Here is a 14,765-nt window from a genome sequence, read left to right as displayed (position 1 = left end):
ACTAGCTGACGTAGCTGTTGGTATAAGATTACACCAGTGTAGCCAAGAACTCTTTTTTATTTTATTTTTATTCACTCTCAGGAATCAATTATGTTCTGGTGCTGTAGCTCTTAACATTTTCCTAACTGAAGAAAATATAAACACACATAATTTAAGATTAAAGAACGGGGGAACATTGTGTATGTATCAGTATTCAAGGACTGTTAAATAATGGGATCTATATTGTTCTAAAGAGCTTACAGCTCTCAAAAGTAATTTTGTGTCCCTTGTGTTCCAATTATCTTCATTATTCTAGTCACTGTTTGCACTATTTATCTAGTTTTTTGGAACCACATGTAAATGTGAATTTGGAAACATGTCCTTTTCTTTTCCCTCCCTCCCCCAATTTCAGGAACATAATTTTAGCGTTTGCTGGTACGCTGAGACATGGACTCATTCCCAACTTGCTTGGCCAGGGGACTCATGCTAGATTCAATTGCCGTGATGCTGTCTGGTGGTGGCTACAGTGCATACAAGACTACTGTAAGGTCGTTCCAAATGGCACTGACATTCTCAAGTGTCCTGTATCCAGAATGTATCCCACAGATGACTCCCCTCCTCTGCCACCGGGTCAAAAGGTAATCTATAATTTGCCCTTCTCTTCAAGTTGTGGCTTGACTCTCTTGCTTGCTTGCGTGCATGCATGCGTCACGGGCGTGCTAGCTCTGGGGACAAATCTTCCCATCATGTACCTCTTCCTCACTCGTGGCACACTATGGCCTTAGACTGACCTGCCAAGGACTCTTCTGCCTCTACTGTTGGAGGCAGGATGTCTCTGGGTACCAGTTACTGGAAATCACAAGTGCGGGAGGGGGCTGTTTCTTGTAGCCTCCACATAATCATCTGGTTCTCCATAGTCAACTGGTTGGCCACGGTGAGAACAAGATACTGGTTTAAATGAGCCTTTGATCTGATCCAGCAGAGATGCTCTTACGTAAACTAATTTTAACCGAGCTGTGACTGTCTCCACAGTTAAAACATAAAACCTTTTTTTAAATATAATTTTGTGATTGCGTAACACAACTTTGGTACTTCTGTTGTGTTGTTTCAGAGGACAAAATGCCAAATAAATCTCTTAAGTACCATAAAGTACTGTGGCTTCATTCTGTTTTTAAGGGTGGATGTACGCACAGAGAAATTAAATTGTTATAACAAAAGAAAAAAATGCAATGGAAAATCGCGAATATTTTTTTTTTATTTTTGCTCTCCAGCACTATCTGGTGTTGCATGTTTATAACGCATTCAGAATACTGTTTTTTGACTAATGTAGCTGAGTCCTAAGTGTCTGGCTGAACTTTTTTTGCTGTTCCCATTTCTTTTCTTCTTGTATATTTGAACCAACCCAAATTCAGGACCAGCCACTGTATGAAGTGATACAAGAAGCCATGCAGAGACATATGCAAGGCGTACAGTTCCGCGAAAGGAATGCTGGTCCGCAGATAGATCGGAATATGAGAGATGAAGGTAGACTCTGATCCATCAATTTATTTTCTGCACCATTAAAAATTAAATTCTTCCTTTTTAAACCACACTAAATGTTATTTTCGAAGTGTATTGTATTTGCTTAGACGATCTGTCCACACACATTACAGGTGCATAAATGTTTAAATGTATCTTTAAGGTCTCTCTTGTTCTGGAAAGAGATATTTCATTAAATGTTAATTGTACTGCACTAGAAATCTTATTTAGTTTTGGCTGGGGTGCTTCTCGGGTCCTGTGTAATATTCCTGTCTCTTTCTCTCGGTAAGTCTTTGCAAAACATCTGATTTTCACCGTTGGTAGGTTTTAATGTGACTGCGGGTGTGGACATGGAAACTGGCTTTGTCTATGGAGGGAACCGTTTTAATTGTGGCACATGGATGGATAAGATGGGAGAGAGTGACAGAGCTCGCAACAAAGGAATTCCAGCCACTCCGAGGTACAGTATAAAGATTTTACAGCGTTATTGACATCTTAATGGGTATGGCATAAGTACATAGTGGCTGTTTTTAATTCCTCAATAAAAGTGTGCCAAACAATATTTCTTTGGACCTGCAAAGTTATGAAGAAATGGTGTATAGATTTTCAAAACTGTATTTTCAGACCCTATTAGCTGAAATCAAAATGTGTAAAGTGCCCGCTTTGCTCAGTCACTATGTACAATTTAGCTAGTCGTTCATCCACAGCTTCTGTAAGGGCTTATGCGTGCAGAACTTTGAGTTCAGGATTTGTCCTGCTTCTGGATTCCAACCCAGCATGTTTGAGGAACCAAGCTGCTTTTCCAAAACATCAATTAGGAGCATAGTTGTGTTCTTCAGCTTAACACATTTTGCCCTGTGCTATTCATTTAGCCTTGTGGGTTAAATAATAATTATATTTAGTTATATGTGCAAGCTGTCTCCTGCATTTCAAAGGCTGCATGGTTTGCCCAGCTTTTCCATTTTAATATGCGGACACTTCATGAGGCCGGGTTGAAATTGGTTCCCAGTGTTTCCCAAACTTGAGTCTCCAAGTTTGTTTTCGGACTACAGTTCCCACCATCCCTGACCACTGCTCTTGCTAGCTAGGGTTGATGGGAGTTGTAGTCCAAAAGCAGCTGGAGACCCGAGTTTGGGAAGCCCTGTCCTAGCCCTTTGCAGCCAGCCATGATGTGCCGCTCATCTGCTGGTACAAATTGCTGGGAGGGCGAAGGCCTTGTGTGTTGCTGTTGGGCAGTTCAATGAGTTGAAAATGAGGCGGGGGGAGACAGAAAGCAAAAATGGGAGGCAGAAAAAAGGGGGGTCACTGGGAGGTCATGAGTACAGGTGTTTAGAGGCACAAAAAAGAGTAGTAAGCTCTGTGGGGAAGAGTGCATACCTTGGGGAAAAACAAGGGGTTAGTAGAGAATGAAGGAAAAGAGATGCCAAGTTAAAATGGTAACAAAAACACTGGATGCAGCCCCAATTAAAACCTACAAAAGTGGTTCTTGGAGTGATCTGAGTTGTATTCTTGGTTTAGACTCTGAATACATACTGATAGAAGGAATCCTAGAGCAGTGTCATTTATAATCTTGCTTTGTAAATCTTGAAACCTATATCTCTTGTACTTTTAGAGATGGTTCCGCTGTGGAGATAGTTGGTTTATGCAAATCAACAGTTCGCTGGTTACTGGAGTTGTCCAAGAATAATATATTTCCTTATTCTGGAGTTACTGTCAAAAGACATGGTAAGTAGTCTCATCTGCAATGGGAACGGAGAAAATTCAAACCATTTCACATGCATTATTTAGTTGTAGTATTTACAACAACTCTGCAAGGTCAGTATTTTTACTTCAAAATCATAATTATTATTAACTGTGCTGCACCCGAGGATAATGTTCTGAGTGCGAAGCAATATTTTTGGCAGTGGTTTTCAAACTTTCAAGCCTGAGGAATCTTGTTGACTACCACTGAACACCAAGCCATAGTACTTATATAGAGTATATTTCAGGTTCACGTTTGTCTTTGAAATTAAACCAACACCGGTCTTTATATATATATTTTCTGTTGGCACTGAAACATTATCAAAACCAGTCTTTCACGTTATGTTGTTTTCCAGGGAAAGAAGAGACCATAACGTATGATCAGTGGAACAGAAAAATCCTGGCACACTTTGAAAAGCTGTTCTTTGTCTCTGAGAATCCAGCAGATCCCAATGAGAAACACCCAACTCTGGTTCACAAGCGAGGCATATATAAGGACAGCTATGGAGCTTCAAGTCCTTGGTGTGATTATCAACTAAGGCCAAATTTCCCTATAGCAATGGTTGTGGTATGTATTGTGTAAACATACTTTTCAAACCATACAGTGGTGCCTTGCAAGACGAAAAGAATCCGTTCTGTGATTCTCTTCGTCTAGCGGTTTTTTCGTCTTGCGAAGCAAGCCCATTGACGGATTAGCGGATTAGCGCTATTAGCGGCTTTTAGAGGCTTTTAGCGGCTTATCTGCTGATCGGATCAGCTGATAAGCGGCTTAGCGGCTTAGAAAAAGGGGGGAGGGGGAAAAACCCGCAGGAACTCGCAAGGCATTGTCTTGCGAAGCAAGCCCATAGGAGATTCGTTTTGCGAAGCACCTCCAAAACGGAAAACTCTTTCGTCTAGCGAGTTTTCCGTCTTGCAAGGCATTCGTCTTGCGGGGCACCACTGTATAACTTTTTTCGCTTCTTTTTTTAAAACTCAACTTCTATTACATAGTTTAGGCTGCAGTCCTACCTCTACTTACCTAAAAGAAAGTTCTATTAAATTCAACAAGACATGCTTCTGAGTAGACATGTTTAGGACTGTGCTTTTAGTTTAGCTTTTCTTCACTGGCGCTTTACAAGCTGTGATGAGCGAAATATGATTTGGGGGAGGAATCCCACTGAACATTACTTCTGAAACAACCTCTCCAAAATCTGATGGGCCCGTTAACTCGTTATCATTAGCATGAGCATTTTGGGTGGGATCCTTTTGTACCCTCCCCCGGGCCTTTGCAGGAAGGGCTCTTGATTCGTCTGCTACTGGAGGAAGAAATGAGAAAGTCTTAGGACCCTGATCCGCAATTCTGCTGTGTCATGCAGTAGCGTCAGATACTGTGCTATGTTGATCCCATCCCCTTTAGCCAACAAATTCCTATGAATCACTGTATGGAGTTGGAAGGGATCTCAATGGTCATCGAGTCCAACCCCCAACCCAAAAATGCATATATGTATATGCAACTGTATATTAGTGCACAGAAACAAATGCATATACTGCTGAAAACCAAGATGCATTATATTAGGTGAAATGCATATGGGTCTCCATGCTGACTTTTTAAAAAGATGACAATGACGATAATGATTATAATAATAATAACTTGTACCCCTCTCATGGCTGGGACGCGGGTGTCACTGTGGGTTAAACCACAGAGCCTAGGGCTTGCCGATCAGAAGGTTGGCAGTTTGAATCCCCGTGAGGGGGTGAGCTCCCGTTGCTCGGTCCCTGCTCCTGCCAACCTAGCAGTTTGAAAGCACATCAAAGTGCAAGTAGATAAATAGGTACCTGTCTGGCAGGAAGGTAAACAGCGTTTCCGTGTGCTGCTCTGGTTCACCAGAAGCAGCTTAGTCATGCTGGCCACATGACTCGGAAGCTGTACGCCGGCTCCCTCGGCCAATAAAGTGAGATGAGCCCACAACCCCAGAGTCGGCCACGACTGGACCTAATGGTCAGGGGTCCCTTTACCTTTACCCCTCCCATCTGACTGGGTTGCCCCAGCCACTCTGGGTGGCTTCCAACATAATAACACAGCAAAACATGCTCTGGGTGGGCGCATAATCTATTTGCAAACTGGTGTGAAAATTGCCTGAAGTGTGATCAGCTGTGAACTTAAGATTGGGAAAATGAGAAATGAAGAGAAGGCAAAGTTCTCAGGTTCGTCCATCCTTCAGTGAGGTCTAGACTCAGCAGAGTTCATCTGCCGTAGAACAATCAGAAGTGCCCACAAACCCCGCAGAGAACAGCTGCTAGCCTGTGATGTTCAGTTCCCTATCAGTGAGGTGCTTTGAAATATTCCTACCAGTCTCTGCAATGCTGGTGGTTCTCACATCAACAGGGATCCAAAGTCTCTGGGCTCAAGTTTCCCTGGGCTCTGCTTCCTTCCCTGGCTCTGGGGAGTCAAGAGGAAAGGACAACACTGGCAACTCGGAATATTTGCGAATTGTGCTCTATTAAAAATTAGGCCATTTAAACACTGCTTTTACACTGAGATTTTAGGTTGCAGTGTGGATAATATGGGGGAGGGGGTAAAATATGTGTGAAAACCAGGATGAAGCTTGTTCATTTAATTTTCCAGGGTTTTGCTATTGGTTTTTAAGTGGTTTTTCCCCCTTGGTTTTTTTATCAAGGCACCTGAATTGTTCTCTCCTGAGCGAGCATGGAAAGCACTTGAAATGGTAGAGGAGAAGCTACTAGGTCCACTTGGCATGAAAACTTTGGACCCAGAGTAAGTGCGATAGAAGGCTGATTAGATCTTGCTCAGAATTAGGAGCTAAATTCTGTGCAAGGCAGACACAGAAGTCTCCGTCTCCAGGGCTTCTTCATTAACAGAAAAATGGACTTCTCTTCCATCAAATATAAGATTCCTTGACAGAGAAACTTTGTTCAAAAACTCCCAGTGGGTAGTATCTATCTTTCCAATATTTCCCATCTCAATCCAGCTAATATGATTTCCCCTGTGCTTTAATGCAACCACATTTTGAATACATTTGCCAGGGGGGAAAAGTTAACTTTGAACATGTAACTAAAATGGTGCCATGCTCCATGGCTTAAATAAGTTTGTGTCCCCATCAGTGTGAAAATAAATCTTTTGGAAGAAAAAATTAAATAACCATGCCATTTTAAAAGCAGTTTGGGAGACCAAGCTTCCCTGAAGAGGGAATTACGCAACTTGTTGCCACCTCTGAAAATATACGTGCAGAATTGATCTGTTTAATGTTGCTTACAAATAGTGGGGGGGGGGGGTTAGATGGGGGAGGAGATGTTGGAAAAGTTTTGATTCGAATTCTTTTGAATTGAGATCTATTCTCCCTAAACAATTCTGTATCTTTTCATGCAGCTTTCTATAAATGTATTTATTTGACCTTTGTGATTTTTTTCTCTACAGTGATATGGTTTACTGTGGTGTCTACGACAATGCCTTAGACAATGATAACTACAATGTGGCAAGAGGATTTAATTATCACCAAGGACCTGTAAGTTTTGTGCTTCAGCACTTTTTCCCCCCAACAGTTTTTGGTTTTCCATTGCCAAAAATGTGTGTCCTTAATTCTGCTTCTCTTGCCTTTTTTATTTTATTTTAAGGAATGGCTGTGGCCAATTGGATATTTTCTTCGTGCCAAGTTGTACTTCTCCAAGTTAATTGGTCCAGAGATCTATGTGAAGACTGTCTATTTGATTAAGAATGCTCTTTCTCGCCATTATGTCCATCTTGAGAGGTAGCTTTTCATTTAAGCAGCTTGAAGTATCGCTGTTTGTTTTGATATTTCTTCCAAAATAATATGGCTCTCTCACCTTGAATACTTACATACACACTGCAGCCAAAAAAGGGGGGGGGGGAGAGGGATAATGAAGGAAATTCTTTGCAGAAGAATTGCAGAGGATGTGATGGCTGTTTTTATGAGACCTATAAAATGGAACCAGGGCTTTTAGCTAGTACCAGTGTTTCCCAAACGTGGTTATCCAGCTGTTTTTGGACTACAACTCCCATCATCCCTGGCTAGCAGGACCAGTGGTCAGGAATGATGGGAATTGTAGTCCAGAAACAGCTGAAGAGACCCAAATTTGGGAAACCTGAGCTGTACATTGGAGAGAGCCAGTGTGGTGTAGTGGTTAAGAGCGATAGACTCGTAATCTGGGAAACCGGGTTCGTGTCTCCGCTCCTCCACATGCAGCTGCTGGGTGACCTTGGGCTAGTCACACTTCTTTGAAGTCTCTCAGCCCCACTCACCTCACAGAGTGTTTGTTGTGGGGGAGGAAGGGAAAGGAGAATGTTAGCCGCTTTGAGACTCCTTCGGGTAGTGATAAAGCGGGATATCAAATCCAAACTCCTCCTCCTCTTCTTCTTCTTCTTCTACATTTTAGACAAGAGTGAGACTGCAAGTGTATCACGAGCCATTATTAATTTGTTGTGATACTTTCATGTCTCGACCCTAAAGCCTTTTAAATTGGAGAGATCTACTGGCCTAGTCCCATCAGCCGTAATCTGTATGCAGAAGTAGGAAATCACTTGTGAATCATTGCATACAAGACATACCTTTCTGTGTGTAGGGATGGGGATGGAGAGCAGAATGCCCACATCAGGCGAGTACCGTATTTTTTGCTGTATAAGATTCACTTTTTCCCTCCTAAAAAGTAAGGGGAAATGTGTGTGTGCGTCTTATGGAGCGGATGCAGGCTGCGCAGCTATCCCAGAAGCCAGAACGGCAAGAGGGATTACTGCTTTCACTGTGCAGTGATCCCTCTTGCTGTTCTGGCTTCTGAGATTCAGAATATTTTTTTTCTTGTTTTCCTCCTCCAAAAACTAGGTGCGTCTTGTGGTCTGGTGCGTCTTATAGAGCGTCTTATAGAGCGAAAAATACGGTACTTTGCTTGCTTATCATGGTTGCCTGGGAAACTGCAATAACAGATTATCCTTGCAATAGGTTGGAAAGGCAGTTCTTGGTTGGGGAAAGATGTTAAAGTTTGTGGGTTGTAAATCCTTTGACCCACTGAGTCTGCTGCAATGGCCCTGAAATAAATTTCATTTATTGCCACTCCAACAAACTTCAATGGCGCCCACACACTGCCACTCGCGCTGCCACTCTTCTCAGTTGCCGGATAATAGCAGAGTTCACATGCAGCGTAAAATGGCTTTGTCTGTGTCTGCGTGGTGTCTTCAATAACTCAGCTCGACACCAGTGTTTCTACTTTAACACTCTTTATTTAGAAGCATAACAAACAGAAAAGAAAACTTACAGAATCTAGCTGCATGTTCACAACTTTCTGTCTCTAACAAAAATGAAACTACCTTGCTCACATTCTCAGACAGACTGCTCTCTGCAGCCCCCAGAGAGCATAAAGGTAAAGGGTAAAGGGACCCCTGACCATTAGGTCCAGTCGTGGCCGACTCTGGGGTTGTGGCGCTCATCTCGCTTTACTGGCCAAGGGAGCTGGCATACAGCTTCCGGGTCATGTGGCCAGCATGACTAAGCCGCTTCTGGTGAACCAGAGCAGCACACGGAAACGCCGTTTACCTTCCCTATTTATCTACTTGCACTTTGACGTGCTTTTGAACTGCTAGGTTGGCAGGAGCAGGGACCGAGCAACGGGAGCTCACCCCGTCATGGGGATTCGAACCGCCAACCTTCTGATCGGCAAGTCCTAGGCTCTGTAGTTTAACCCACAGCGCCACCCGCGTCCCCAGAGAGCATAGATCAAAGAGAAATGCCCAGGTCATGTGGGCAATGCACCCAGTGAATAAGAACGCTTCCTGGAGTGTTAACTCTTAACTGTCCAGAACCATAACAAAAGAGAGAGAAAATGCAAGGAAGGGGGCAGGACTTGGTCTGGGTGCTCTGTCTTCCGAAAAGTTTTTGGTCGCATGCAGGAAACCATCATGATCTCAGTGTTCTTAGTAGTGGCCAACCCCCGTCTTATCAGATGGGCACCGTGAGACACTAATGTTTTCCTTCCCCAGTCTTTGTTGTGTAGATTGTCACTGCAGTAACATGCACACACTGTTCTCTGGGCCAAGGTTTATGCTTTTTGGAAACCAGCAGTTCTGCCTCTACCTGGATCCTGCTGGTTTGTTTTGCTTGGTCCTTGTGTACTGAATAACACAGGCTATTTCACTGAAGTACCAAGGCAATGAATGTAAATGCAAGCCCCAGTAAAAGGGAAATTGGGCAACAATGGAATGTATACACAAAGTCATCTTAATAATTTTCTCTCTGTGTCCAGTGATTGAGTATAATTGATAGCATTGTTTTGTCATTAATATAGAGTAGAGCAATTTCAGTCCTCGGCTATTATTTTGCAGCAGCCTGATTCTCTATTTTAGAGAATCTTATTTTGATTTATGTGGAAATCGTTCCATTTGATTGTGTACTTGGGGTGCTTTATTTATTGTTTATGACTATTTGTTATATTTGTAATTATATGAGTTTTTTCATGTTGTATGCTGCCTTGAGCATGGTTTGAACTATGGAAAGGCGGCATACAAATAAAATTATATTTGTATGTAAGAGGCTAGGAGTGAAATTGCTAGTTTTAAGAGTGCCCCTGAGGAAGAACTCATTTCAAAAGGCAGTGCTTTTTTTCTGGGGGGACGCATACCCCTAAACATTTTGTGAACCTTTGTACTTTTGTCCATTTACTCTACTTATTTTCCCCGATTTGAACTATAAAATGGTGATTTTCTTGAGTCAAAATGAGAGTACCTCTAAACATTTTTAAAGGAAAAAAAAAGCAATGTCAAAAGGCATTGGGCTCAGTAAAGTTTCGTCTTCCACAGCTGCAATTCTCCTTCGTCTTTTCCACAGCTGGGACTTTCCCACTTTTTCTAATGTACATTACACCTTTTTAAAAAGGGGGGGGGGCGAATTTGAAATCGGAGCAGTTTGCCAAATAGTTATAATTCCTGGTCTATACTCTTTCACACACACCCGTGTGTGCTATCCTTTATGTGAGATGGGTTGCTTTAATATATTAAAATACTCGGTAATTCCAGTAGTGATGCATTAACTTTTGGCTTGTTTGTTTTGGCAGATCACCTTGGAAAGGTCTTCCAGAACTGACTAACGAAAATGGTCAGTACTGCCCTTTCAGCTGTGAAACACAGGCCTGGTCCATTGCTGTGATCCTTGAGGTTCTCTATGACTTGTAAACGTGTTTGCCTGCCTTGATGAAACTGCTAGCTTTGTCACAAATGCCGTAACCATGCTTATCCTGCTTTTAGTAGTGGACTGTGCCTGCACTGGCAAGACACTTGTTAGGAGCATTTGATGCCCATCCTTTGAAAATCACACCATGATATTTGTTTGATCGCGAGGACTAGGATCAGAAAAACTTAAAAGAACCGTCACTTGAGAATATAGTCAGATATGTTTAGATTAAAAGTACAACACGTTCTACCGGAACAGGTTTCAAACTCTGTATCTCTCTTTTCCTCAAGGTAACAAGCTAATCAAATGTTGATGTGTTATGTGTATACTGATAACATTCAACCGAAGCTGGTTTCAAGTGGTGAATCGGTGCTCTGGAGATAGCTTGCAGAGTCACCTTGAAGGGAGCTGGTTACCTCCTATGACAGGCATAGGCAAACTCAGCCCTCCAGATGTTTTGGGACTACAATTCCCATCATCCCTGACCACTGGTCCTGTTAGCTAGGGATCATGGGAGTTGTAGTCCCAAAACATCTGGAGGGCCAAGTTTGCCTATGCCTGTCCTATGATAAGTGTTGGTTTTCCTCAGTCAGCTAATCAAGTAAAAGTTGCAAAACTGATTCCTGCTTTGCACCGTGGAGCCATCATGTTAAGTAGCTGCATATCAGTTTTTAAATCTCGTGTTGCAGAGGCTTCCTCCATGTGACAGGCTGCTTATCTAAAGCAACTTGCTACAACCATAGGGAAAAAATATCTTCTTTCACCCGAAATGCACTTGATCTGGATCTCAGTAGCCTGTATTCAGCTTTGCCATTATATCAGTGCAATTAATTAATCAGCGAGAGACAGATTTGGCAAGGATGTCCCCTTCTGTTGCAAAAAAAAAAAGGAAATGGCTTAAAATTTACTGTGGTGACAATTAAATTTCACTGCCTGTTTCTTTAATTTGTGCCTGTACTAGTAATACTTTATTGATTTCAGTGCTTTTTTTGACACTTATCCCCAAAGCAAAAGCATAGTAGTTAGAGGTTTATCAGAGAACATGCTGATCATAGAGGCAGCTTACTTGTATTCTCTGTTCTTAAAATCACATTCAGTGCAGACAAACAGGTTGGAGAATACACTATGCCACAGCTATATTGTGATACATATCACTTTTTTAAAGCACAATATAGTTAATTTGTCTATATAGGCACTTTAATACTAAGAATAATTTAAGAAATCTGAATGGTTGATACTTAGACTACGGCTTCCATTTGATCATAATTATGTCACTGAATTTCACCTAATATTTTTTGGTAGGATTTTTTTCATCAATAAACAACAAAAGTTTATATTGTTTTGACATTTCTAATCATTTACAGTTATAGTAATGGGTGGTTAATTAAAATATTATGTATCTGATTATTATTATTATTATTATTATTATTATTATTATTATTATTAAGACTCTTATCAAAAGGACTTTGAGTTAGCCTGGTATATATTTCCTCAATCTGTTGGGAATATTTCCTAGCCTTAACATATCTCTTGGCATTTAAAATAAATTTCATTAAAACAATTAAAGCTGCAGTCCTATATTCATTTGCCCGGGAATCAATCCCTTTAAACTCAACGAGGCCAAATTCTGAGTGGACTGCACTGTTTCGTTGCTGGAAAACAAGCTACTGAACCCAAAATCCATTTCCTTGGAAATTAGAGCCAATTAATATGACCAATTTGTGATAAGTGTTACTGAAATTGCTACCTTGAAGAAATTTATGGGTATTACATCTGCCCTTGTAATAGCTCCACCTAGATTACCTTTCAGCAGGCAATGAATCAAGAATACTGACAGTTGTTAGAGACTCTCAGGCAATTAATACTATCGTTCAGGTGCAATTCAGTCACATACTTGCAAATTCACATTGCACAAGTGGTTTTGGCGCTTTTGCACAGCAAACCTTTCCCCCACCCCACCCCAAAAATATGGCTTATTGCAATAAGGAAAGGGATGGGGGAAAGCACTGAAAGATATAGGATAACAGCTGCTTGATGCTACATCATATAACCTCACAAATCGTTAGACATTGTATAACCTCCATGCAGATTGTGGGCAAACAGATCTGGGTGAATGCTCAAAAGCAGGTTATCTGGAAGTGACCTGTATTGAGCCCTGTGCTGTCCTGACTGCATGGGAAGGTGGGTGTCTGATTTTTAATAGCAAAAGGTTTGTTCACGGCTTAAAATTCAGTTTGCCAAATTGCATTTGTTACTAAATAGATTTGGACATGGTTTGGGCATTTCACAACATTGAACAGGAAGAGTGAGTTGTCAGTATTTTCTGTTCCGTTGAAGTTTTTCTTAAGTTGCACTGCCCTGTCTGAAAACAACAGACATTTTCATGTTAATATATTTCTTATTTTGCAGTGGTGTTAAAAATGCTTAAATACATTTCCGTTCTTCACCTGTACAAATAAATAGCATACCTTAAGATTTTTGAATTATGCTAACTGTTACCAAAAAAATTAATGTTTTTAATGTCAATTGAAATGCCTTAATTGCGGGGGTGGGAACTAAGCATTATTTTGCCAACAGTGCTGTTGACCTGGATTTCACTGTCCAAACTTGGTTGGGAAGAAAGGACACTTTTGTATGAAAATATCCATTCTGCTACTTAGCCAGTGAACTCAGGCATTCATGATACTTGTTTCTGTCAAGATATAGAATAGAAAAATCTGCTGTGGAACTCATAGTTATTATGTGCTTGGAGAACAATATTTAATAAAGATAAAGAGACTTAACAATTAGGAGATACTAGTATCTTATACTACTGTGCATCTTAAAGCAGTATGCAGGTAACTCGTAACCTATGCAAGGATTTGGCCGTGGGGTTCCACACATAAGTGCGAAAAGACGTAACGCCAGGAACCCCCGGGACTGACCCCCCCCCCCCCAAGTTGGAGGGCTTGCTTGGTTTGGGGGGAAAGGCTGGAAGGGCTCTAGGACCTTACCAGAGCCCTCGTTCCACCTTCCCAAAAGCTGGGTAAGCCTGCAGTTGTAGCTTTGATGGGAAGGTAGGAAATAAGCAAATGGAGAATGGATTTCTTCTGCTCTCCATTTCCCATCCACAAATGCAAAGCTACAATCGTGTAAGTAAAATAAGCCTGTGAGTTACCTGTACACAATGCAAGTATAAAATGCCACTGAAGTTTACAGCTTGTTCTAGCAGGCATTGCAAAGCCAACAGGTTAATGCCAACAACATACGATTAACAATACTCTCTGTAGGTAGACCGAAAAGGTAACTGCATATCTTCCACAGTCTTATCTTCTGCCATGCATCCTAGCAATCAGTGTTTCATTCTCTTTCAAACAATAGAGCAAAAGCCATCTGGGTATCTCATCTGTACATGTTGCTGCTGCTGCTTAACTGAAATAGCGATGTAATTTTCATTTCAGAAGGTACTTACCAAACCTGAAAAACAATTTAAAAGGGAATCATAGTTAATGCTGCATGTCATATGATGAGAAGTGCAATTGTTGCACACGTGAGTCCTGTGTGTCTTGTCTGGTACAGTTATTTTTGTTACATGGATGATTATTTTCTGCAGTTATGTGAGTGACATACAATAAAAGTCTAACAAAGCTGCATGTCCCTTCATTTATTAATATATAATCATAACTGGTGGTCCTAGCAAGGGATCATAGTGGTCCAATGAGAGTTGGAACCTTTTATTAGAAAACAAGAGCCAAATTTGGAATCTCTGGCCAACTGGTGTTCAAAAGAAAATGATGTTTCTGGGCAGGTCAAAAAGGAACTTGATGCTGGAGTGCCTTTTGCCTGTAGTCATTCCAGGAGTTTGCCCTGAACTCATTTTGCAGGAGTCAGGATGATGAGTGGTAAGTGCACACCTTCTCAAATCATGTATTTAGATGATGACCTTGGTTGGCAAGAATAAACTACTTTCAAGAGAAAGCCTAAGCACCATGAGTTTAATGGGACTTGCACTTTAGTAAGCATCTGAAATCCTGGAAAGTCACTGCCTGTCAGTGTAGACAATACTGGGCTAATGAACCAATGGTCTGACTCAGTCTAAGGCAGATTCATTATAGTAGAAACTAAGGGCCAGGGGCAGCTCACCCATGAGGCAAGGTGAGGCAACTGCCTCAGGTGGCAGAATCCACAGGGGCAGCAGATCTGGCCTCTGAGAAAGTCCTCACCCACTGCTGCTGGAGTGTGGTGCACTCCTTCGAGGCCAGATCTGCCACGCCACCCCCCAATGCCACCTCTACAGTGGCCTCGCAACAAATAGGAAGTGCTGCTGGTCTCCCACCCCTAGAGAGGAAATGGCAGGGGCTGCCCTCAGGGGCGGAC

General features: G+C 41.7%; 1 protein-coding gene across 17 annotated transcripts in view; it reads left to right on the top strand.

Moving 5' to 3' along the window:
* The window catches only part of AGL (amylo-alpha-1,6-glucosidase and 4-alpha-glucanotransferase), a 47,379-nt gene extending 33,343 nt beyond the window's left edge, over positions 1–14,036 (top strand). For 6 of the 17 annotated variants that reach the window (XM_083510902.1, XM_083510900.1, XM_083510901.1 and 3 more), the window contains exons 26-34: positions 392–617; positions 1,392–1,503; positions 1,822–1,957; positions 3,110–3,222; positions 3,594–3,805; positions 5,895–5,992; positions 6,653–6,740; positions 6,850–6,983; positions 10,294–14,036. In XM_083510902.1, the coding sequence (XP_083367028.1) occupies positions 392–617; positions 1,392–1,503; positions 1,822–1,957; positions 3,110–3,222; positions 3,594–3,805; positions 5,895–5,992; positions 6,653–6,740; positions 6,850–6,983; positions 10,294–10,411 (1,237 nt within the window). In that variant the 3' untranslated portion in view covers positions 10,412–14,036. The remainder of the gene's footprint in view (positions 1–391; positions 618–1,391; positions 1,504–1,821; positions 1,958–3,109; positions 3,223–3,593; positions 3,806–5,894; positions 5,993–6,652; positions 6,741–6,849; positions 6,984–10,293) is intronic. The other 11 variants (XM_083510894.1, XM_083510896.1, XM_083510899.1 and 8 more) reach the window with 6 other exon arrangements.
* Positions 14,037–14,765: the final 729 nt, after the last annotated feature.

Source organism: Podarcis liolepis, assembly GCF_965112155.1.
Source record: "Podarcis liolepis genome assembly, chromosome: 6".
NCBI lineage: Eukaryota > Metazoa > Chordata > Lepidosauria > Squamata > Lacertidae > Podarcis > Podarcis liolepis.
Note: the sequence above shows the minus strand (reverse complement) of the source record. Positions and strands in the feature narration are given on the sequence as shown.